The sequence below is a fragment of the Dreissena polymorpha genome, chromosome 5 (assembly GCF_020536995.1).
Source record: "Dreissena polymorpha isolate Duluth1 chromosome 5, UMN_Dpol_1.0, whole genome shotgun sequence".
NCBI classification, from domain to species: Eukaryota; Metazoa; Mollusca; class Bivalvia; order Myida; family Dreissenidae; genus Dreissena; species Dreissena polymorpha.
Window position 1 is genome coordinate 98,070,151 of NC_068359.1, and position 26,511 is coordinate 98,096,661.

A 26,511-nucleotide genomic window follows, 5' to 3' on the forward strand; every position below is an offset into this window, starting at 1 on the left:
GAATAACATGTTTTCAATCAATTACAATCGACACAAGCTAATATAGTTTTTGTATAAATAAGATTCATAATTGATGTTATGTCGAAACATCCGTGCCGAAATTTGGAGATGGAAATATTCACGCGCTGGTCTGTGTTTAATCTTTCGGTCCTCTGACAGGATACCATTTGCCTTACGCGCGCCACAAGTACAGAAGTGCATTTACCATTATAAAAAGGTATACTTTAATGCCGAAAAACTACGAACAAAATTGTCGATGTTTTAAGATTAGAACATGTTAATATGATAGATAAGTTTCATCACTTAGCAGCTCACTTTCAGGTACTAGCGACATACCGAAAATTGATTAGAAACTATGTGGACGGTTTACACCGAAACCCAGTCGAGCTTTTGTTAAAAGGGGATTAGCGAAAAACTTTCGACGGTATTTTCGTTTCAATGGTGGTAGTTACTATGTGTGTATGATGGAATTACAAAATGTGTCTAAATAAAGAAAATACAATATAAACATTGCGTAAATAATTAGATCAGGATAATCAGCGTCTTGACGTCATTGTATAGCGCGTGTTCGTTTTGTCCAACTTAACATACATTGTTTATGTTATTTGTAATGATGTTCACATCGTAAAAAAATAACTTAAATATAAACAAATTGCATGTACGCGCCAGCAGGGTATTCGTATTATTGTATTGCAAAACCATATTATGCAGCACAAAAGCTCTAAGTCAATAACAACTCAATGGGATCATACTCGATAAGTTTACTAATAGCAAACACATTTTCCGTCCACGCAATGTCGTCGACTGTTAGAACACGGATGCCCCGGTGTATTGAAGTATGTGTCACAATCAGACTTCTGACGGCAAACTGCAATGAGGAAACACCATAAACAAAATACGAAACCATTCAGGGATATGTCGCTTGATGAAATAATATGTCGAATCCACGAAATCTTTAAAGGCTAGGTTTCTTGAGGAAACCGTGTGTTGAAGGGACGAAAACGTTCAGGGTAAGGTTTCTTGATGAAAGAAAGTGTAGAAAAGAAAACAATGTTCAGGGCGGGGTGCCATGCCGAAACAATTTGTAGAAATGACGAAAGCGTCCATGTAGTTTTGAGCGATCAACATGTAGAAACGCCGATTAAGTTCAGGGCTAGGTTGCTTGAGGACACAACTTATATAAACGATGAAAACGCTCAGGACAAGCTCTCTTCAGGGAAACGTGTGTAGAGACGAATAAAACGTTTAAGTCTTGCTTACTTTATGACATAATATGTAGAAACGACAAAAATGTTTAGAATTTGGTTGCTTAAAAGCTCAATTTGTCAAATCGTATACAACTTTAAGAGTCATGTTTCTTGAGGAAACAATGTGTGGAAACAAAGGAAAGTTTCAGAGCTATGTCACTTTAAAATTACATGACAAGATCCTGATCGCCAAATATGTATATATTGTCAATTTAAGCTTACATCCTGTAAAATCTTGACATCAATAAAAAAATAGAACAATTAATAACAGTTCGTATCACAGCGTCGCAAATTATTTGAGTATACCGTTTTGTTTACAATATTCGCATCATATAATTTGTAATATTTAATTTGCTACAATATTTCATCCAAAAGTTAACAAGAATATGTTATACTAGTTTTTTGCTATAACATATTTTAAAACAAAATCTATTTTACAAAATTGCATGCAACTGTCATTTAGTAGTGCACATATTTCCCCCCAAAATATGTAAAAAGTGTTCACAATCTAAATTTTAATTGCATGAGATTATACGAACGCATTCGAGAGTGCCTAAATATTCCTAATGAAGTTTGTAAACTCTACAGTTTAAATTATGTTACATTCAATTATTTGGACACCTTAAGAGACAATATATGTAGACACTTGTCTATTCGTAGTATGTTATAAATGATTCGTATCATTTAAATTGTGTGAAGACCTATGTTATATTGATTGCAGGGAAAGCCTTTTGCTTATTTAGAAACATTCCATTGCGGCTAATTGATAGAACCAGTACTAATGCTATTTTATCCCCTCCTTTTTGATCGCTAGGCAGACACCAAATCTACTTCGCAAAAGCGACCTTCATATCAATGTTTGAGGACACATATATTTCTCGCACATAAAGTCTGTATATGCACTTACTAGTCTCAACTTGCACAGTTCCGCAAGTGCAAATATTGTCATCGGGACAGATGACAGTGGTGCCATTGTTGCATTGTTCATTCCTGCAGTCCCTTGCTGTGCTGCAATATTCGCCCATTGCGAGCCCTGCGAAGATATGTGTATACTCTTATTTCAGAATAAGAACTCATAATAATCATTTGTTTATAGTGTTTGTAAACGGTCACTATAAATTTATGGTAATAAAATATTGAATCTTTAATAAAGGATATATATTTCACCTTTCAATATTCACTTCAAATGTGACCTTCAAAAAGGAATTGGTCTTATTTCATTTTAACTACACGTGTTGTTTTAGTTAGTTAAGGTTCGTATTATTATATAAAGGCCGTCTATTTCCTTGTTCATTATGGATTCGCTGCGAGCTTTACAACAACGAATTAGAAGTACAAAGTGCACTGCGAACTTACAAAAACGAATATTAGTCAGGATTAGACTCACATTCATGAGATAGGTTAACATGATTTGTTCGGCGTTTCGTTATGACATATACATGAAAGAACTATTGTAGTCCAAATACGGACACCCAGCTATAATCCTTTTCATGTTTAAGAAAGTGTTTAATGTAACAAGTACATCAGTGTACATCAAAGAGCTGTTCTCAACTGGTGAAGGTCATTTTTTTTATTAAAATTGATGATAATAACTTCAACATCCCAAGAAACTCGATCATAGATGGAAAGCAGTTATAGGACCCAAGATGTGGGATTCTCTTCCAAAATACTTACAATGCACTCAGAGCGAATTGCAGTTTAAAGCTTAAAGTAAAACGCATTTGTTTTGCGTGTTTTATGACACATTAGCATTTTAGTGTAAAGCGCAATTGAATATTGTCCAATAGTTTTTGCGCTATATAAGTGTACTTGTATTTTAATTAGTTTTGCCCTGTAGTGTATTGGTAATCAGTAACGCTGCCAAAAAGGCTGTCGCGTACATAAAGTTAAAGTTCGTCAACTTCATTATTTCTAAATTATATGTTATCCATCATCTTTCTCGTTTAGCGACACCAAACTCATGTTCTGCATTGACCGTTGCAAGGCGCTTATCAAATGGATTATCGTGTTATGTTTATAGTTGGGGTTCTCAGTTATAAAATGAGTGGACATGAGTATGAATTTCTCTCCTGATAAAGTTCCTGCAGTTTTACTGTTAGCTATGTTTGTAATTAGTGGGACCTGATCAGAAGCAAAGTGAAAATGGCTATGTGCAAACAGCATAAAACCAGAACAGCCTGTGAGTAACCCGCAATCTGTTCTGATTGTATGCGGTTTGCTGCTCATCAGAATCTAAGGGTTGAAAACGAAGCCTTTCCATCTTTAATCTAGTAAGAAAGGTCTTTAATTAAATGTAAGTTTCTAGCGGACTACAAATGCGTAAAAATGCGTATCTAAGTGGGAAATGGCTAGTATATGAATGAATGGATGTCAGTGTAAGTATACTATTGGCAAGTGAGACAACTTTTGCGATGTTGTAAAATAGTTTACAACCCAATACCCAGTTGTTCGCAAAGCGTTTCAATTTAATAATACACGTCAGTTGCAATTCAGGTTTACATTTATGCACCGATATTTTAACTTAACAACATTGTCGCCGCATTACTTTGATTTTAGAACAGTCGTTATCGGGTTCTATATTGACTGACGTACAGTCCTTTGTCACGAGTTTGATTACAACCTCACGAAATATAACTTGAGTTGTGTGTAAAAGCTGTTTAAGTGATGCATATACATAAAGGCGTTTGCAGTTAGTTTTGAACAATTTGACATAGATTATTAAGTAAACCGTTTAAGTTAAATATAATGATGAACATCACGGAGTTAGATATTTGATTATGGATCATTTTAACCTTTTAAATTTTAGGACAATATTATGTATCAAGTATACAAAACATATTTATAAAATAGCATATTTTTGCGAACGTTATTTGGTTATCGCCTGCTTCTTTATACTTGATATTTATGCGGTTTACAGTTCAATGAATTAAAAAAAAGTATTAGATTTATTGATTGTTAAAATATAGATATCAGATATATATATATATATATATATATATATATATATATATATATATATATATATATATATATATATATATATATATATATATATATATATATATATATATCTATATATATATATATATATATATATATATTGATATTTCATATTATAAATCAATCAATCGTCCTGTTTATTTGTAGCTTACTCCGTTATGTTTATTTCAAATCAAACATCGTACATTACGTTCATGAAAATAGTGTCTATGGTTGACTTACATAGATATAATCACACGCACATACTATGATTGAACTTTAATTTTACTTAAGTTTTTATTTCCTGTTTTAGTTTTGTTTGTTATTTCACTAGCAGAAAGGTCAATGAAAAGGCATACCAATTAGGCAGCAACACAGAAAGATTGTCCTCATTATGCAAGTTTTCCAAAGAATAAGACAAAAACGAAGAAAACTGGGATGACGAATGGTGCATTTAATAGCAACAAATACTATCGATACCCCCTTTGCACTAGGAAGGTCAAATATATCAATTTGACGTCAATACGACCTTTTTGACGATTGGTTAATTTTCAATGTTTTCCCAAAGCCTAGATAAGACCTCACGATTTAGCAAGGTTTTCATAACAGTCGTGCCTAACTTAAGAAAGCTTTATTAAACTGTTCTAGGGATTGCACCATAACAATTTCTATGCACAATCTAATCCATTTTTTATAGTTGTTTACAGACGAATATTAATTCTGAAAACACGTGTATAGATACCCTACATAAACATAATGTTTTGTCGAAATTCCAAGAACGAACTTAAGAAATGTGTGTGTTTCGAGCAGATGTTTTCAAGCGATACGTGGACACAAGTGCATCGGGATATAATTTAGTTCCAATTTTTATAAGCAAACACATTTGAGTTCATGTACAAATAGAAATAATGTTATTCCTAAACAAAAAAGAGAAAACTAAAAATTATTTCTTAAATTGTAATTACACATATTTCTTTTTTAATGTTTTTAAGCTTAAGAAAACGTTTGCATGAAACCAATAGTTGTATTTTTACCGTTTCAACAATGCTTAATTACATATTTTTAAAAGTCCAATCGTTATCAATTCAATTAGAGCGTAGTAAACAATTACATAAATCATATGTGAAGTGAATTTTTTTTCTTCGGATAAATTATATTTACTGAGACATTGGTGGTGGGAAATGTGTATCAATTTGAATATCATATTTCAGGAAACCTTTAAATGATACTACTAATAAAAGCTAAGACCGAAACAAGTTTAGTATTTAAGAAATTTTAATATACAAAAGTAACTTGTTTGTTAAAAAATAGTTATTTTATGTAGAGCGTAAGAAATATAAACTCCAAAATACTCACCAATTAAAAAACAAATCACCAAAACGGCCTTCATGGTGTGGTGTTGATGAGCGGTTTTTAGCACTGTAAAAGACACGTCTAGTGGTGTGTATAGAGAGTGTTTCTATATATTCGAAATAGGGACTACATTTGATATCTCCGTCAGATGTCACGTTTGTCTAATAACGGCCTAAAACCAAGACGGGGTCATGGTAATTTCTACATTTGGTCTATAGTACTCACGGACAACTCGACGATTGAGGAAGTTTTCGGTTTCAGTATCCAGGTTTGTTTAATGTTATTGCATCAAGATATCGTTGCCATGGTTCCATGAGCTCTATTGACGCAGTTATGAAGGTCCCAACGGTAGTTGTAAATAAAGTTTTTCCTTCGTGCTATCGAAAACGGCCTTCAGTGCACGGACACAAGATAAATAACACCGTAGAATTACTAAGATTTCCAATAAATAACAAGCAATACCTGTTTAAGAGCTAACATAAGACATGTATAATCATATTGAATCATTAGTAAGAGTTGAACAAATGCGAGGCCGCTCCTCGGGATGCATGTGAAAGTCCCCTCACACTGAAGACTGGTAAACCATTAACTCCTTGACGCAGTTTGCCATGTTTTTCTAGGCTTACGGTGCTACTTTTTTCTCCGAAGCAAATGAATCGATGGAAATGTAGACCAACACCACATTGGTGTCTTCCGGGACTCAATAGATATGGGTTCATATTCACGATATTTGGTTTCGAATAAAGGAGGAGTAAACTATAGGTACTTAAAGGGATCTTTTCACGTTTTGGTAAATTGACAAAATTGAAAAAAGTTGTTTCAGATTCGCAAATTTTCGTTTTAGTTATGATTTTTGTGAGGAAACAGTAATACTGAACATTAATCATGGTCTAATATAGTCAATGATTTTTGTGAGGAAACAGTAATACTGAACATTTATCATGGTCTAATATAGTCATTATATGCATCTTTTGACGATTTAAAAACCTGACAATTATAAAGCGTTGCAACGCGAAAAGATTGAATAATTTGGAGAGTTCTGTTGTCGTTTAATTTTGTGAAACTACGAAGATTGCTTATATAAAGTATAAAATACGAGCAACCTACATGTTTGGCAGGATGGCCGAGCGGTCTAATTGGTTTTTACTCCAGGACTCCGGGGGTCATTGGTTCGAGCCCTGCTGCGGGCTACTTTTTTCCTTTTTTTAAATTTTATTCTTGATTTTTTACTGGAGCTTTTTATATCCAATGTTTACATTTATCCATATAAAGCATCTAATGACAAACTTCAAAACATGCCAAAATCTGGGAAATGTTCCCTTTAACAGTTTGTTCGTTTAAGCATCAAGGTATCACAAAGTTGTAGGTTTCTGGACTTAATATAAGGTGAACGTTTTAACAATTAACCCCTCAAATTATTATAAGCAGGTTTTAAAGATAAACAAATTAGACTTCTATAATCATGAGTGATGCTAGTGTTATTGATCTGTAAGTGTTTCATCATTAACAGTCAGGTTTCAAATATAATTTTATTCTGCGCCGAAAATTCTTTTTTTGTGGCCTGGTATGAGGCTAGTTATCTACTGAGTATGTCTAAAATGTGAGAATATTCTATTTGTATACATTCTACACATATCATGTACGTAATACTGATACAAACAATACCGTCGCGTCATTGTCTGATTTTAGAACAATCACAATTAGTCTCTAAATGGATCGGCGCACAGACATGAATTTGATAACGACGTCACGATATTTACTAGGTCGAGTGTGTGCGTGTGTGTATTTAATCTTAGCATACAAACGAACGAACAATTGAAGCAAGACACACACATTTTGTAACAGATCTATGCACTTTTGCGAGAGTCGTGTTTTTAAACATGTTTCCTTTTTGAAATGTTCCAATAAAAAATGCATTTCGAACAAGAGGTGAAAGAGAGGAGCCAACGATAGATTACATTGCACTTGTTTCAATATATATACTGTGATTTCCCTAATTAGCCTTAAACGATGTATGGCTTCTCCCCGAATCTATGAACTCTAATCAATTAACCCCATTACTTAAAAACAGATATCGAGACCAGTAAATCACTAACTGCTGATATTGTAGAAAATAAAAAACATAAAAACGTTAAATTGCTAAATTACGTTTGTCGCCTAACAAAATATTAAACGTTCTCACGAAAACATAATTTATTTCATTCATTTTTAAATTGATCTTTTTCGAAAGTGTGTATGTTTTGTATTTAAATGCATGCTGATATTGCATATGTATGTTTATGAAGATGACCAGTATATATGATTTGTCGAAATAAACGATGATGGTCTGTTCTATAATTAAATCATATTTGTTTGCAAGCTTATAATCAACAAGAAATATATTTTAAAAGATATATGGCATAGATTGTGGTTGGTTTTGATGATAGATAAAGACTAATATCAATTAGATCACATGCAAATCATACGCAGGGTGTAGCGCCAGATTTGCTGGCTTGTGTCGCATTTTCTCTTAATATACAGAACCGAAAAACACAAGGAGAAAGCAAATGAAATAAAAACTTGTACGTCAACCGAATCATCCTTACATATTTCAAATATGTATAAGCGCATTCTTCAAACAGACCAGTTTTAGTGGTTTGTCGGAAATTGTTATTGTAAATAGTATCGTAAATCCTTAATAAATTGGTCAAAATGGTGAAGTCTTATTAAATTAACCCATGTATGCCTAGCGTCCTGAAAAAAGGACTTTGCATGATGCGGCGTCTCATCTGGGTCTGCGCTGTTTGCTTAAAAGGAATTTCAGTAAGTAATATTCTAAATATAGAAATAAATATACTAGACACCCCTAATTTTGGAAATAAATTGATCCAGTTTAGAAGGATGGGAGAGTCCACTAGGCATAAATGGGTTAAATTAATCAAAACTATGGATTATCATGTTCTATCGCTCAAGCCTTTTCGTTAGATAAAATTATTTCATGCTGAACAAGCAGTTAACATCGTTTCAAAACGCACTGTAGTATCCCTTTTCATACCATATACTTCACAACAAAAAGAAAGTCGATTGAATTAACTATTTACGTAAATGGGACAACAGTTTGTAGATTGAACTAATTCTGTTTCGAAAAGTGCCTGGCATACCGCGGGAAATTTTATATTTATATTCAAATTAATTGGGCACTTACAAAGGTCAGCTAAGATGAAAGTCTGGGTTAAACAGCTACGTCAAAATATATGCTACCTTTACCGCGTCGCTGTGGCTTCATTAAAAATAATTGGTGTCCATGGCAACGCTCCTTATGCGTGACACTACGTCACTCACACATTAACAAATTCCGCTCATGTCTAAGCCTGGTTGCTAAAAAACTGTAACGGTCAGCTATGTTAACAGTATATACCTTCAGACTAAAATAAAATTAATTTTAAGGCAATGATATTAGTGTTTTATCCAGGCCGTTTTAGCGTGGCGCGGCGCCACGCCGCTTTTTTGAAGCGCCTCTCTGCCCCTTTCAAAGCAAATCAGCGCCACACATAATGATAGATAGCTGGATGGATGGATGGATGGATGGATGGATGGATGGATGGATGGATGGATGGATGGATGGATGGATGGATGGATGGAAGGACGGACGGACGGACGGACGTCCGTCAGACAGACAGATTTTGTGAACTATCGGGCAAATTAAGGTATGGAGCTCTTTAAAACCATTTGAAAACGCAAGTTTTGTACTAATCGTTTAAAGGTGCTGACCAAAGTTTTATTCATGTTTGCGTCTTTGCTGCTATTTGTGTATTTGTTAAGCCACAGAAATGCACTAAGTTTATTGACATGAGGCTTTTGTACGCTGATGAAGCTCGATCCACGTTGATAACGTTCTTACATACACTTCTATAATAATTTCACTTTTGTTGTATTTTTCACAATGTATCGAGTATTTGCTCAGCGACATTAAAACGTGAACTTAGAATGCGGTGTACAAGAGATGTCATTCTCAATGTAATGACTGTATATGAAAAAGTTAAGAAATATAACAAAATAAATTTATTTATATTCCATTAACAAATTTGATCCATATAAATGTAACAATCACTACAATAACAACATCTGCAACAGAACGCAATCAGTTAAAAGCATTTGTATTAATAACAATTGAATTTTGTATTAATTGTATGCATAATATAGCCACATGATTTGATGTAAATGTAATTATAACAACTTAAAATCAAATATTCTATAAAAACCTTTAAGCGGTAAAATTGTCAATACAAAAATATTGTCCATTACCAGTAACATGTATGAACATTAAGATGTTGGGAGAGTACAACAATCATATTTGTAATGCCATTGAAAACAAGAAACCGTCGGAGACGGGTGATGCTCCCCAAAGGTTTTTTTGTCACAATATTGCACTATATATTCAGATAAAAGGAAACGTCTTGAGGGCACAGTAGTTGGGGGGACAATAATTTTTGGGATCCAGACATAAGCCCCCCAGGACAAAACCCCCCCAATGAAAAAATGAACATTTGGACAATTGCCCCCCCAATAGAAATGACAGGTAGAATATAAGCCCCCCAGTGCTTATTTTGCATCTGGACATTTGCCCCCCAGTGCTTATTTTAGACGTGGACATTTGCCCCCCAGTGCCTAATTCTAAATGACATTACTCGATTGAGCAGATAATCATGTCCAGTTATCACCACCTTTTAATCCTTTTTATTGATTAAATACAGAAGCCTTTAATTTTCATTAACAAGTATATTTTCAAAGCCACATGTCACACCTTTAACAAGCTGATAATCCTTTTGATTGATTAATTAAAAAACAATTCAAATTCTTTAAGATGTTTGTTTTACCTAAGATTAGGCAATTGAAGTGAGTTTCTGGACCTTTTTTATTTCGAATTATAATGATCCAAGTTTCTATGATTATATATTTAGGAGACATGAAATAATACTGAATCCAAATACAGAGATATACTAGTCTAATGGAAACAACATATGATATTAGCACTGGGGGGCTAATGTCCACTTCTAAAATGAGCATTGGGGGGCAAATATCCAGATGCAAAATAAGCACTGGGGGGCTTATATCCTACCCGTCATTTCTACTGGGGGGCAATTGTCCAAATGTTCATTTTTTCATTGGGGGGGTTTTGTCCTGGGGGGCTTATGTCCTACAATCATAATTTTTTTATAGAAAATTACAAAGGGCCATAACTCTGTGAAAAATCATCCGACCAGAACCCACTGATAATATGCACATCTTCTCCTGGTAGTGAAGCTTCCCATAAAGTTTCATTGAATTCCCGTCATTAGTTGCTGAGAAACAGCCCGGACAAGAATTGCACTATATGTACAGTAAATGGAAAAATTAAAAAATTTCAAAAGGCCATAACTCTGTGAAAAATCATCCGACCAGAACCCGCTGATAATATGCACATCTGCTCTTGGTAGTGAAGCTTCCCATAAAGTTTCATTGAATTCCGGTCATTAGTTGCTGAGAAATAGCCCAGACAAAAATTGTGCAAGGACGGACAGACAGACAGACGCACACACAGACAGACAAAGTGGCGACTATATGCTCCCCCCAAAATAAATTTTGGGGGAGCATAAAAAACATTTCCCAATGAAAAATATTGTAAGCCTTGTATTACCTTGGCAATGATTAAAGCACCAAAACTAAAAAAAAAAATCACCTGTCACAACCCAAACTTATACCATTAATCACGTTCTTTTCAATCTTATACCAAAGAAGCCAGTTTCATTAGAATTCACAATATCTCACAACCATCTTACAGTTTTTATCCCCCGCCATATTGTTTTGGCGTTGTCCGTCCTTCCGTCCGTCTTTCCGTCCGTCCATCCAGAGCCATATCTTGGAAGTGCTTTGGCGGATTTCATGGAAACTTGGTATGAGTATATATATGGATAAAAGGATGATGCACGCCAAATGGCATTGTACACCATCTGATAATAACATAGTTATGGCCCTTTGTATCTCGAAAAAATGCTTTTTTTAGTGTCAAATATAACACATTTTGTGTCCAGAAGCATATTGGCGGGGGATATCAATTCAATGAATTTGCTTGTTTATTCTGAAACTGATATATATACTGTCTCAAAAGCCACTGCCTATTGTTACATAAATTTAAGTGAAAAACATATTTTTATCTAGGATCACTGTCCACTACCTCAAATCACAAGCACAGTCTTATTTTTTATTGTTCATGAGTTCCAGTAGGGTTTCTTTACATAAGAGTATACTAAAATGTTGGAATTATGTTGATGACAAACTAATGTTTAAAACGGTCACTACAATTTTGCCTGTGGGGCACCTTTCAGCAAGCCACGGAGATGTTTGTAGTAGGATGGGTGAACCTGAAAGAAAAATATCACAAAATGAGGATTTTTTAATGCAATATGTAACTACCATTAGTAATGTAACATACACAAAGATGTAGAAAGAGATTACCCCGTAACACAACGGTGTACAGAAGAAAGCTTAACATAACACAAGACAGCTTGACATGCATTGTTTCCAAATTTGACATAGACCTCTAACTTGCGTTTCCTTAACTTTTGAGTGACACGGCCTTGCTTTATCATTTGGTCTAAAGTGTTCATTTGTGAACTATATTTTTTGAATTGAGATCCACATTTGCCATGTTTAATCTTCATCATCTTAATGTAACCTTGTCCTTTTTACAAGAGACAGTTAATGAACAGGACATGTAAGCTTTGCAAAGGGATCATTTGTGGAATGCTTTTTTTAAACTTAAGGAAACTTGGTAGTTTGTCAAAGATGGAATGGATTAATGCAACTGACATATACGGACAGGTGCAATTCTTACTGTTCTGAGGGCATGTATTCACCAAACAATTCTTAGAGTTAAGTTTAAAAATAATGAATATTCTAAATGATCTACTCGAAAGCTAGGTCTAGCAAAGCAGTTTACAAATAGTATTACATTATTCTTAGTTCAGAATGATGTGTTGATCATATAAAAATAATTTAAGCCTGGAAATTTATTCAAACTATTACGCTTGTTTTCTTTTATCAGAACATATTCATTAAGTTTAACAATGGGTTTGTGATTATGGGCCCTCAAGTCCCATACCCATACAATAATCCTAATCATAGTTAAAGACAGTATGTTGTACTATATACATCTGATTGGTTCTACTGTCTACCTCAGACTGGTTCTAGTGTCTACCACATACTGGTTCTACTGCCAAACACAGACTGGTTCCACTGTCTACCACAGACTGGTTCCACTGCCTACCACAGGCTGGTTCCACTGCCTACTACAGACTGGTTCTACTGTCTACCACAGACTGGTTCTACTGTCTACCAGAGACTGGTTCCAATTCCAATGGTTACCTCAGTCTGGTTCTACTGTCTACTGCAGACTGGTTCTACTGTCTACCTTAGACTGGTTCTACTGTCACCTCAAACTGGTTCTACTGCCTACCTCAGACTGGTTCTGTCTACCACAGGCTGGTTCTACTGTCTACCTCAGACTGGTTCTACTGTCTACCACAGACTGGTTCTACTGCCTACTAGGGATGTCAACGAATATCCGAATATCCGAATATTCGGTCCCGGACCGAATATTCGGATACTGTTTTCCGAATCGAATATTCGGAAGAAAAAAAAAAGAAAAAAAAGCGAGTAATTTCAAAGACTTTGTATTCGTAAAATTTGCTTCAAACATTGCCAAAAAAGTTGTTCCTCGTGTCATAATGTTTATTCCGGTTGGCGCGATAATGCGTCGCTATGGTGATGACAGTAAACCGGTCATAAATGCCGCTAACAAAGCCAGACACTTTGTGTCAAAATTATGATAGGTGCAAATCGCGTCGGCAATCAAAACACCGACCTGCACTTGATCCAATGACTCGAATTACATTTAAAATTATCAAAGATTAAATGAGTAAAGAAAAAGCCAACTTTGTGTAAAAATCAAATAAGACCGTATGGCAATTAAAACACCGACCCATCTTGAACTAATAACTCGAATTACATTTAAAATGATCAAAGATTAAATGAGTAAAGAAAGGTGTGAAAAACAAAACAGATCGTATGATTATAATCACGTTGTCCAATCAAAAAAGCTTTTAGAAAATAATTTACTCAACCTCTTATGAGTATTTGCGTATCGTATGGTCCAAAAATTAATTAATTACTCAATATTCAATCAGGTATTATACTTAAAGAAATGTTTTTGGTATTGAACCCTCATTTAATTGAAAATATTATAATTGCTACACGCATAAAGTAAATATCTGTCCAAGCAAAATGCCATCTACGCCTTCCGCTGCTTGGAAGTATTTCACGACATCATCCGATAAGAAGTCGCCGATCCAAATGTCTTTTAAACGTGGCAACTTTAAAAGACTAAATGTTTCGTCTGATAAACAGGTTCAAAGTGTGTTGTGGCTATGTACATAATTCGTTTAAGTTCAGCTTTAATTATATGTAGATCTAACTGTTTTGTCATGTAATTATTTTGTCGTCATGTAATATTATGTTCTCGTTCTATTGTTGATGTACGATATTAATAGTTTAAAAACAGTTTTTGTCATTTAATTTTAACAATAAAAAGTAATCAACAAATTCAGCTTCGAATTAGCGACGGCAACGCTGTGTCAATATTTAGTCACTTCCGGCGAACTTCCGGTAAAAACGAAAGTAGAATTCATGGAGTAATGGTACGGTAAACAAAGTTGACTTTTTTCCAACAGATGTTGACCGAATATCCGAATATTCGTTCGGAAGGGTGACCGAATATTCGAATACCGAAATCGATATTCGTTGCCATCCCTACTGCCTACCACAGAATGGTTCTTCTGTCTAGCTCAGACTGGTTCTACTGTCTACCTCAGACTGGTTCTACTGCCTACCTCAGACTGGTTCTGTCTACCACAGGCTGGTTCTACTGTCTACCTCAGACTGGTTCTACTGTCTGCCACAGGCTAGTTCTACTGCCTACCACAGAATGGTTCTACTGTCTAGCTCAGACTGGTTCTACTGTCTACTTCAGTCTGGTTCTACTGTCTTCCACAGATTGGTTCTACTATCTACCACAGACTGGTTCTACTGTCTTCCACAGACTGGTTCTACTGCCTACCTCAGACTGGTTCTACTGTCTACCACAGACTGGTTCTACTGTCTACCACAGACTGCAGGGGATTTTCAGCACTGTCTGTGCCTCTGGGAAACGGAGGCACTCCCAAAGCAAACGGACCCGATCCCAAACCGAAATTATAAAAAAAATCCCAATTTCCCCAAAAAATGAAGTGTCTTATAACTTGTGTGACTAACCAGTGTTTGTTTTGGTCAAAAATATCTGCTATAAGGTTTTGACTGTACAGTTCTTATCTCAGAGTGTAACTGTAACTGAAAAACAAAACTGCAGTACTTGAATAAACGTTGAACATGCCAAATATTGCATCTGTTTATATAAAGAAGACAAAATAACAAATAAAAACAAATTTATTTGTTAAACCACTGAATTATTTAAGCATGATGAATTCACAATTTTTTCCCAAATGAGCAGTTTCATCGAAGCAAAAATTCCCAAAATGGACAATTTTGTCGATAAAAAATTCCCAATTTAGTCAGACTCCTTTTCCCTAAATTGGCAGAAAAAACCCTGGACTGGTTCTACTTTCTACCTCAGACTGGTGCCACTTTCTACCACAGACTGATTCTACTGTCTACCTCTTACTGGTTCTACTGCCTACCTCAGACTGGTTCTACTGTCTACCTCAGACTGGCTCTACTGTCTACCACAGACTGGTTCTACTGTCTACCACAGACTTAATGTACTGTATACCACAGACTGGTTTTACTGTCTACCACAGACTGGTTCTACTGTCTACCACAAACTGGTTCTACTGTCTACCTCAGACTGGTTTTATTGTCTACCACAGACTAGCTCTACTCTCTACCTCAGACTGGTTCTACTGCCTACCAAAGACTGGTCTTACTGCCTACTGCAGACTGGTTATACTGTCTATAACAGACTGGTTCTAATGCTTACCACATACTGGTTCTACTGTCTACAACAAACTGGTTCTACTTTCTACAACAGACTAGTTCTACTTTCTACCACAGACTGAATATACTATCTACCTCAAACGGGCTCTACTGCCTACCTCAGTCTGGTTCATGGGTTCATACTGTGTTGACTGGTAGAGGTGCTGGTAGGCGTTCCCATCATACTGGCCTAGTGTGGAGGCCACTGTCTCGTCATGCATGTCATAGGCATCCACCAGACCAACAAGATTTGGTCTTTGAAGATAAGGAACAAAAACATGATCAAATAATGCATGTGCCTAAAGTCTTGTCCCAGATAAGCCTTTGCAGCCACATAAGGTTAATCAGAAGTGACTTACTGCTTTTATTGTATGTTTTGTTTAAAGAAAGTCTATTCTGAACAAATATCTAGTTAAGGCGTAAAGAGTTGTCCATGATAAGCCTGTGAAAACTGCACAGGCTTACCTGGAACGATTGTTTATGCACATGCATTAACTCTTTCATCATATAATGTTTTAAGTGAACTCAACGTTGATAATTCAACCTCTGGTTGCAAAAATATAATTTTGTTAATCATGGAATGAGTTACTGAATAATAAAATGTATCATTATTAGGGCAGACCGAATGCTGTATTGATTTACAAATAAAAAATAATGGCTGATATTCTTCCATGCTTAAGTTGCCATAATAAATTGTGTGTGGTCTTGCAGAGTTTAGTGTCTGTCAGTTAATTCTTCTTGATGAACTTTATCATGAATATCATAATAATGCAAGCTCACCTGAGAACAGCGAGATGATTCAGCATCTCATGTCTGACCCACTCCATCTGTTGAAGGCCCAATGTCTCCGCCTAGAAAACAAGTACAATAAATAGTAACTGAAGCCAATGAGGCATCAATCAATTATTTAAGACAATCACATACTGGTCCCATAGGCACTTTCATTAGTATTTTTTTTATATTTACATGTTTAACCGTATTTCAGTCATACAACAGCGCTCATTAAACCAACTCACACTTTCCTATATCAGTGTCCATTCAAAATAGCGTGATTGCGCAATTGGCACCTATTTCCAAAGATCAGGCACATCTTGAGCTTGTGTCCGCGAACATTTGCCTGCTCAATTTCCAGTTTTTTTAATTCAGAGCTATATTGACATTGCCAAAAATTTGGAGAACAGATTTACGGTCTGTCATCAAAATGTAAAATTTTACATAACAGTCCTAACTAAAGGTTGCCTAAAGGCAGAGCATTGTTGTGCTTGAAAAAAATTATTTGCACATGAGAACTGACACCTATCCTCATTAAATAACAGGTAATGGGAGAGTGGCAGGGGATAATTGTATGACTAATCACAACCCAAATTATGCTGGTCATGGATGGGAACAAACACATACACAATGTATAGAAAAAAAATTGTTATTTCACAGCTGTAACAACTGAGCAGCCATTTCCATCAGTGGTCAATAGAAATTGAATATGTGTTCAGAAGCAAACAAAATCAAACCACATGGCTCAAATTCACAGAAGTAAAAACCAGTATGTCAATGTATTTTTTTTTTAAAAAGGTCATTTGAAAATCTTCAAGAATGTAGCGAACTTATCATCACTTTTTATTAAACCAGGTTTTTTTTTAATTATTAGAAAGGGCCTTTTATCCCATTTTCAACACGACATTGACGGTATAACACCTTATGGAAAATACTAGCCGGTATTCAACCTTGTGGGATATACCTGTCGCGTGCACAAACTACTTTTTACTTTACTACTGAATGATTTTTCATAAGAAATAAAGTCGAGAAAACTTTAGCTTCAAAATTATACGACCTTCAACTTTTAAATCTAGTCATCTGACATAATTGTTCGCCATCCGTATAATGAATCAGCTGATTGATGGCGTCATAAAATGACATACTTATTGCGTCATTTTCCCCAAAAAAATGTTGACGATTTATTATAAACGCGACTTATTTCACATGTACATGTACTGTATATCCACATATTTGAATTGTCAATTCATCACATTTTCCTTATTTCGTGTAATGTGCATTGTTTACAATCCATGCATGTACTTTTGACATTTAAGAATGTACAACAAGCCATACAAATATCGCACAATTCATAAATAATCTGCAATATTTGCTTTCCGATTTAATTCATGTTAGGCATGGAGCTGTGTAAAGTAAAGGATGGATAAAATAGCACCACACTGGAATTCGGAATGTCCCATTTTGTACACGGGTTTTATCCACTCATTTATCTGTTGTGTAATGGAATGTTTTCCATTCTTTCTGTATTTATATATTAATTTTTTTTTTTGTACAATAAGCCCATTTACCATAGACAAATGAAACATTGTGCAAGTTTAAACATAATTATGTTCGTATGCAGAAATGTGCAAATGCAACCGAGTTTACCAACTGCTATTATTTGATAAACTGGTCCGGTTCATTTTAACAGCAGTAATGTACATAGAGTACATGACATAGCGTGTGACGAAGAAGAAAGTTTATTGAGTTATCATTTGAATATAGTGATATGATGGCATGAGGGTCTTTATTTAACTATGCTAAAATAATTATAAAAGACCCTAGATTCAAAATCGTCAATTATTGAGTTAAATGGATTATTAGATGGCTTTTAAAGGATAATTAAAGGTAAGATACTAGTTTGAACGTGTTTTGGTTTTTGTTTGTACTTTTGTCGTTCCCTGTTCTCGGGGAAATGATTTTAACATGGGCGCCATTGATGCATCGGATAACACACTGCATACCCATAACATTATATAAAAAACACGTTCTGCGCGTCCTTAAATTCGTCGTCCGAAGTTGGAAAACGTATTGCCCTGTATTTTAAGTCAAATAAAGTGTCAGTCGCTGCAATTGTCTGTTTACTCGTCGAAATTGTCAAGGTCGTCAATGGTGTACATGTATGTTGACATCGACATCATTTATCAGGAGCAATCGCCGCCATATTGGAATCTGATCATTTTCTTTCGAAAGTAAAATGAATTATAGTAAAGTAAAATCTTCTTTTCGCGGTCCTAATGTGTTACAATTCGCAAGCTGTGTAAAATTGAATCGAGGCATATGGTGATATTTTTACTCCTTTTACAGTTTGTGTGAATTTTTAAAGACTTTTTTGCGTACCAGAACAAATACATTTATATCACTACGCATTTGGGCTGCAACGAATCCAAAAAATTTGTTAGGATCTGAATCCAATCCAAATATGGTTTCTTGTAGTTTTTCGGATCCGGATCCCTCAGATGAGAGAAAATTAGAAATTTGACTAAAAAACATTAAACATTTATTAACAAAAAACAAAACACATTTCTCGTTTAACATTGTAGCGATCCACAAACGAAACCTTAACACTTATTCACTTAATAGTTTGCTCGTTAAAATACACTTTTCATTGTTCATAAGTTTGATGTTTGTTTACACAAAAATTAACATATCAACATTGCCTGTGTTCAGGCAAGCCCTATGAGCACTTACAGGATCTTCTGCTGTGGAGAAGATTCTCTCACTGGGCACTGAGGTTCCTTGCATCACAAGATAGCATTTAAACTTAGTATATGACTAAATATGCTTTCAAGACAATACATTATGCAGGAACACAATTTTACAGGTCGCGAAATTATGCAAAATTTACCTGAATCACCTTCTACCCGCACTGGATCCACTACCGTTGTTTTTAATACAACTCAGAAAGACAATAAGGATTGAAACCTTACTTATTGCCATTAGGAATTGCATTTGTAATTTGTAGATCCTCCATGATTTTGAATTAGTTTTGCTTTTGGGGCTCATTACGGTTAAGGAGGCAGTCTACAGTTTTGTAGCCATATTTGCGCATTGGCCCCGGTCAATTTCCTGAACTTAAGGTATATGGCCTAAACAAAATTGTTTTTTGACTCCAGGAGCTTAAATGTAAGTATAAATGGTCAATATTCTAGCACTTTCACTTGTTTTCAGTAATTCGAAACTAAGTGACCTGGAATTTAGTCAACAACAACAACATGCTGAGTGAGAAGTAAACACATGTACTTCCTGCTTGAAGCAGCCGGCATTTGACAGATTTCAATGGTGGGTTAAAATAAGTAAACAGTGCAAAAAAAGTAAACGGTAATGACCCATTTTGTTTGGCTCAGTTTGAAAGCATTTGCTGTGATGGTGCAAAGCAAGTTGTCCACTGTGTGTGTATTGTTACCCGGAAAGATAAAAGTGATTGCCGGGTTTATCTGAAAATGGGGTTTTTACGGTCAAGTTCAGAGACCTCTGAAAAGGTCTATTTTACCCCAGATATCAGTATAAAGTGCATTTTCTGAATGGTTTTGTGCTTTATTTGCAAGCTGTTGATGAGCTGCACTGAAAATTGTCTGAATCTATTTTCAGGTTGTGACTGAAGGCCTTGTTTTGATAGTGTTTTGCAGACCAGTGGTTGTCAGCCTAGGGATTTTCAAGAAAAACTGTAGACTGCCCCTGAATGTCCAATGACAATACTGTGAGCTGTTTTCGGGTGATGAAATTTGACAGCCTCACTTGAGCCAAGCGTTCTTTATAATAAGTATGAAAACAATATCGCTAATTAAAATATACAATTAGCAATGCCGTACATCAATCTATTCACACCTATTAAGTAGTTATGCATACATGCCATAATTTTTAAGACCAATTCCGGGACATTGAGTTAAATCGTCCGGGACTTTTGCCGATTTTCCGGGACATGTATAAAATGTAGCGATATTTATAGACATATGCATTTTTGGTACGTTTTTTTTTGTTTCGTATCGTTAATTGCAAAAGTTCGAAAGCCTATCCGAAATACACTTGATCTATTAACGTCAAATTAAACATTACTACTTCCGTTACTAGATACAAGCCACGTGTTTTCAGTGTAAGCGTTCTAAACATAGATGGTGACGTCACTGCGTTATTGTTATTAAGACCGGTGTGTAACGCGTAGTTGTTGATACAACATGGCGAACGCAATTCAAATTCACTTATTATTTTTAACGTATGTTTACTGGGGGTTTAGAACAAGACAATAATAAACCTAGTGAGGATGACGTTTTTATATGCTTACTTTTTTACTCAACTTCTTTGTCGGTTAAACGTGCGATCATAAACTGCTTTTAATGTTTTACTCAGCGATGTTGGACTTCAGATGTGTGAACAACTATCCTTTGCCCTTACGCAGCGGGAAATAATGACGTAGTAGATTAAAGTCAATTAACAACCACATTAAACAATGCCGCCTTTCCGGTTTGACCGCGAACGTGAGACAATCGATATGATAACAGGACCCCTGTTAATTGATCGATTTTGACACGTAGCGTAGTCTGCCTATTTGGGTAGGCATTGTCATGGAGACGCTGCAGATATACACAGATTCGAGGTGCAGTTAAGCCTATTAAGATAAGGTACATGTATATATGGATTTTGTATATTCCGGGACATTTGACAGATTTCCGGGACAGCGGGACAAGTTCTTCATTTCCGGGACTGTCCAGGACAATCCGGGACGTATGGCATGTATGAGTTATGTAAAGGCGTAATCAACTATAAATCATTTCGCCGAACCGGTTTAACACGTACTATTTATAATCAATTCGCCGAACTGGGGTTTCGCCAAAACTAGATTGGTTACCTCCCCTTATCTATCGCATACTCTCTATATAGGGATCGGTACAGGCTAATTTTACCGGTCAAAAATTGGACCGGTTATTTTTAGAAACATGTTCTGGGGAAGTAATCCGTGTACCATTTCCGGTTTATTTTCCCGAACTTTTTGACAGCTGACAGGTAAGAATAAAAGCTCGTTCTAGTCAAATAAGATTCATAATACATTATGCAACTTGAATACTGCATGATACATAATGTCCTCGCGTTACTTAAAAGTGGAAATTCTTGATTTGTGACCATGTGAATCTTTGTATTTGATCTAGTTATCAACGGAATGATAGAGAGATTAAAACAACATTATCTGGGAAACCCCACGTGCGAACCATAACATTCTAACGTCAGCGCTCCCGATTGGTCTTCGCGTTATCCAATTAAAATCGCCGATACATTAGCCTGTACCTGTTGTATATTATAGTCAACAGAGTCAACGGTTATATTCAACGGGGGACCAGTTTACGCCGAAACCTCCATAATTCACGCCCAAGGATCTCGAATGATCTGCTATTTGACTGTCTCTCGTCAATAAATATCGACTATAACACGATTTATCTTTTGAACAGAACCAGTCTGTATAAAAAACAATACTTGTGAAAACAGCAATAGGTTACATACAACTATGAAAATAAATATCCGGAACCGAAATTTTCAGGGGTGGATCCGTACCCGCGAATCTGAAGTTGGATCCGATATCATCGAATATTTCTGGTACCCGTTGCAGCCCTACTACGCATGATTACATTCATTAGATTTTAAGCGCTTTTAAGAATGAATTACAATTATTGTTAAGGTTTTAAGATTTCTTTATGTTTATTGTCAAGTTGAACAAGAGAGGTGTTCGTCAGAAACACAATGCCCCCAGGCCCTATTGTGCCGATTTGAAATAATAAAAAAATTGACCTTTGATCTTGAAGGATGACCCTGACCTTGAACTTCCACCACTCAAAATGTGTGCAGCTTCATAAGAACGCCACTTTAATTTTTTTTTTTTTTTTTTTTTACCTTTGACCTTGAAGGATGACCTTGACCTTGAGCTTCCACCACTCACAATGTGCAGCTTCATGAGAACGCCGCTTTGAAATTAACAAAAAAAAGAACTTTGACCTTCAAGGATGACCTTGACCTTGAACTTCCACCACTCAAAATGTGCAGCTTCATGAGATACATATGCATGCCAAATATCAAGTTGCTATCTTCCATATTGAAAAAGTTATGGCCAGTGTTAAAGTTTTCGGACGGACAGACATCATATATTTGATATTTGACCTTGAAGGATGACCTTGACCTTCACCTTTCACCACTCAAAATGTTCAGCTCCATGAGATACACATGCATGCCAAATATCAAGTTGCTATCTTCAATATTGAAAAAGTTATGGTCAATGTTAAAGTTTTCAGACGGACAGATGCCATATATTTGACATTTGACCTTGAAGGATGACCTTTATCTTTCACCACTCAAAATGTTCAGCTCCATGAGATACACATGCATGCCAAATATCAAGTTGTCATCTTCAATAGTGAAAAAATTATGGCAAATGTTAAAGTTTTTGGACGGACAGACGCCATTTATTACACATTTGACCTTGAAGGATGACCTTCACCTTCACCTTTCACCACTCAATATGTGCAGCTCTGTGAGATGCACATGCATGCCAAATATCAAGTTTCTATCTTCAATAATGCAAAAGTTATGACCAACGTTAAAGTTTTTTTTCCAGACGGACGGACAGACTGACATACACACATACTGACACACACATACTGACATACACACATACTGACATACTGACTGACAGACAGTTCAACTGCTATATGCCACCCTACCAGGGGCATAAAAAATCAAATGCTCCAAGGCTCGCGATCCCGGCGTTTTATGCCTCGCAACATGAACTTCTCTGTATTCAACGCTAACCTAGTATTATATATATATATTTATATTTTGAGATTCTCAATGTATCTCTTATCTATCTATCATCCATCCATCCATCCATCCATCCACCCATCCACCTATCCACCCATCCACCCATTCACCCAGGTGATTGAAAATCTTTCTAGTGTTAAGTCTGATTCAACAAGAAGTTTGTAGCGGAATATTTAAATATTTTCGTAGCTGAGATTTGATATTGCTTGTGATCTGACCTACATTCTCAATAATCAGGTGAGTGGATACTTTAATCCCATCTTCTCAGTTGAGCAAAATAACAAGAGTTCCGTGGTCGGAGACATATGCTCCCCAAACAGGGCAAACTAGTGACCACAATTTCAAAAGGAATCTTCTACTGTCCAAGGCAATTGCACATGTGAAGTATCAAGCCAATCGATCAATTCATTGACGACTTATTGATCAGAAACAAACTGGTCTACTGACCGACCGACAGACAGACAGACAGACAGACAATACATCCCCTCTTCTTTAAAGGGAGCCATACAAGAAAGTGTTAATAATACTGGGCCCATAATGCAAGGGTTCTTACCTCCAAGAACTCTCCTGCTTCCTGATCAATGCCGAAGAGCACAAAGAAGGTACACAACTCCGTCAAGACTCGGGCAACTGGGGCACTACAGGTCTCACACAGGTAGTCTACCCTAGACAGGAACGTATCTATCGTGGTCAGATGAAGATGTGCCTGAAACAAGACAGCCCAACATGTACCAAGTGACACACATATGTACAGAATAAAAATGTATAGAATTGACTCATAGATACTTGGATATAAATGAATGGACCAATCAAGCAGTTATATTCCAATGGTAAAAATGATTGCACATGGTTGGTATATATCATGCTTCTGTATGACAGAATTAACAGACTTAAAATAATGAATTTCAAAGATCAATGTCCTATATAATGTGCATCAATAACTAATTGAATTTATGTAAAGTTAACACACTTTACGGAACAATGTTTCCCATGTTCCTTGCACCGCTGTTTGCCCTTACCTAGGTTGAGAAGCAATGAATGTTGAGGCAAGGTTACACTCTATCATAAGGAGGAAGGTAAAACTCCACCATATGTGCACCAAGGTTACATACCACTCACCTTGGCAGCCCTGACAAGGGACACCATGTTATTGTTAAACACCACCTCCTGTGGATGACCTGCCTCCATGTCTAGCTGTAACTTCCGGGCCACCATAATCACAACCCTTTAACACAACAGAAATGTACATTTTTCTTACTAAGGCATTCAGAAACCAATAGATGTTGGTGAAACATGTATGCCCCCTCAGCTTACTATTATAATGGTTTCCCCCATAAGAATTAAAGTTAAAATGGCTTTTGCAACTAGCATAAAACCAGAACAGCCTGTGAGTAACTCACAGTCTGTTCAGGCTTTATTCTGTTTGCTGCTCATCAGTATCTTAAGGTTAGAATTGAAGCCTTTAAAACTTGAATCTAGTAAGAAAGATCTTTAATTAAAATTTCTAATGAACCACACATGCGTCAAAATACCTATCTAGGTAGTAAAGGTTTAAATCAGAGACAAAATAGTTATGTGTGTTACTGCTTTAAGGGTATCACATTAAAACATGGAGTCAAAGTTGTTTTTATTTGTTTTGCAGACTAAGCCTCAAAATAAATTATGTACAGTTAATATGCATGAATGCCACAAAATGCATGTGTATATACTAGGTGAGCTTAATTTTCCACTAGGTAGATAGAGTGTAACCAAGATCTGATAATGAAAATAAAATTAGGTTTTGTATGAATTATATAATTCATTCAAAGTAAACATCCAGAAAATGTTAAAAATTCAGTTTTACTTTAAGGACTTTATCCATGATTTATCAAGGATCAAGATATACCATACAAATGGTAATGTTTCATCAACAGCATCTTGTCTAGAATAACAAGAGCACCGCATAACGGTTGCCACGCTCGGCTGCAGAGCTTGTCAGATTATTTTTTTTTAAGGTCACAGTGACCTTGACCTTTGACCTAGTGACCCAACAAGAGATGTGTTTGTCAGAAACACAATGCCCCCTACTGCGCCGCATTGAAATAAAATTTGTATTTATCATTTGGCAGGTATAGAAATCATCTCCCTTTAAAAGTTATTACTTCCCTTGAATTTTGTCCAATCCAACGGAGGGGGGGGGGGGGGGGGGAGGGTCTCACAGTCAATTATGTCCATGTCAGACATCACTGACAACCAAGGCCTGTGGTTTAAAAGAGATCATAGCCAGAGTTGATCATGTATCTATGGACATGAGTCCACAGGTATGTAATGAACATCAAAGAAATTATAATTATATCAATTAAACAAGAGGGCCAAGATGGCCCTAGTTCGCTCACCTGAGAGGAGTCGGTTCAATCAATCTTTACCAAATGTCAAACTTGACCTAGATATTGTCTAGACAAACATCCTGGTCAAGTTTCATCATTATTTCATCTGCAAGTCATGATCAATGTACCTACGAAGTTTCATGATCTGAGGCGTAAGCATTCTTGAGTTATCATCCAGAAACCATTTTACTATTTCAGGTCACCGTGACCTTGACCTCTGACCAAGTGACATGAAAATCAATAGGGGTCATCTACGAGTCATGATCAATGTACCTATGAAGTTTCATGATCCTAGGCCAAAGTGTTCTTGAGCTATCATCCGGAAACCATTTTACTATTTCAGGTCATCGTGACCTTGACCTTTGACCTAGTGACCTGAAAATCAATAGGGATCATCTACGAGTTAAGATCAATGTACCTATGAAGTTTCATGATCCTAGGCCTTAGTGTTCTTGAATTATCATCCGGAAACCATTTTCCTATTTCGGGTCATCTTGACCTTGACCTTTGACCTAGTGACCTGAAAATCAATAGGGGTTATCTGCGAGTCATGATCAATGTATCTATGAAGTTTCATGATCCTAGTCATAAGCGTTCTTGAGTTATCATCCCGAAATCATTTTACTGTTTTGGGTCACACTGACCTTGACCTTGACCTAGTGACCTGAAAATCAATAGGGGTCATCTGCAAGTAATGATAAATGTATCTATGAAGTTTCATGATCCTAGGCATAAGTGTTCTTGAGTTATCATCTGGACCATTTTACTATTTCGGGTCATCGTGACCTTGACCTAGAGACCTGAAAATCAATAGGAGTCATCTGTGAGTCATGATCAATGTACCTATGAAGTTTCATGATCCTTGGCATAAGCGCTCTTGAGTTATCATCCGGAAACCATCTTGTGGATGG

At 36.0% G+C, this 26,511-nt stretch overlaps 1 protein-coding gene and 1 long non-coding RNA gene across 2 annotated transcripts in view; both read right to left on the reverse strand.

Annotated features, from left to right (window-relative positions):
• Positions 1-746: 746 nt before the first annotated feature.
• On the reverse strand, positions 747-5,749 carry LOC127832047 (uncharacterized). The gene is made up of 3 exons (XR_008026651.1): positions 5,583-5,749; positions 2,155-2,280; positions 747-868 (listed from the first exon to the last, which is right to left on the reverse strand). It is a non-coding gene; the product is annotated as an uncharacterized LOC127832047 (long non-coding RNA).
• Positions 5,750-11,653: 5,904 nt separating this feature from the next.
• Positions 11,654-26,511, reverse strand: part of LOC127882046 (peroxisomal acyl-coenzyme A oxidase 1-like) — a 61,558-nt gene continuing 46,700 nt past the window's right edge. Inside the window, exons 11-15 of the mRNA XM_052430435.1 lie at positions 24,354-24,459; positions 23,788-23,940; positions 16,404-16,474; positions 15,743-15,878; positions 11,654-11,959 (exon numbers count right to left, since the gene is read on the reverse strand). Coding sequence (XP_052286395.1) covers positions 11,894-11,959; positions 15,743-15,878; positions 16,404-16,474; positions 23,788-23,940; positions 24,354-24,459 — 532 coding nt within the window. The 3' untranslated portion in view covers positions 11,654-11,893. The remainder of the gene's footprint in view (positions 11,960-15,742; positions 15,879-16,403; positions 16,475-23,787; positions 23,941-24,353; positions 24,460-26,511) is intronic.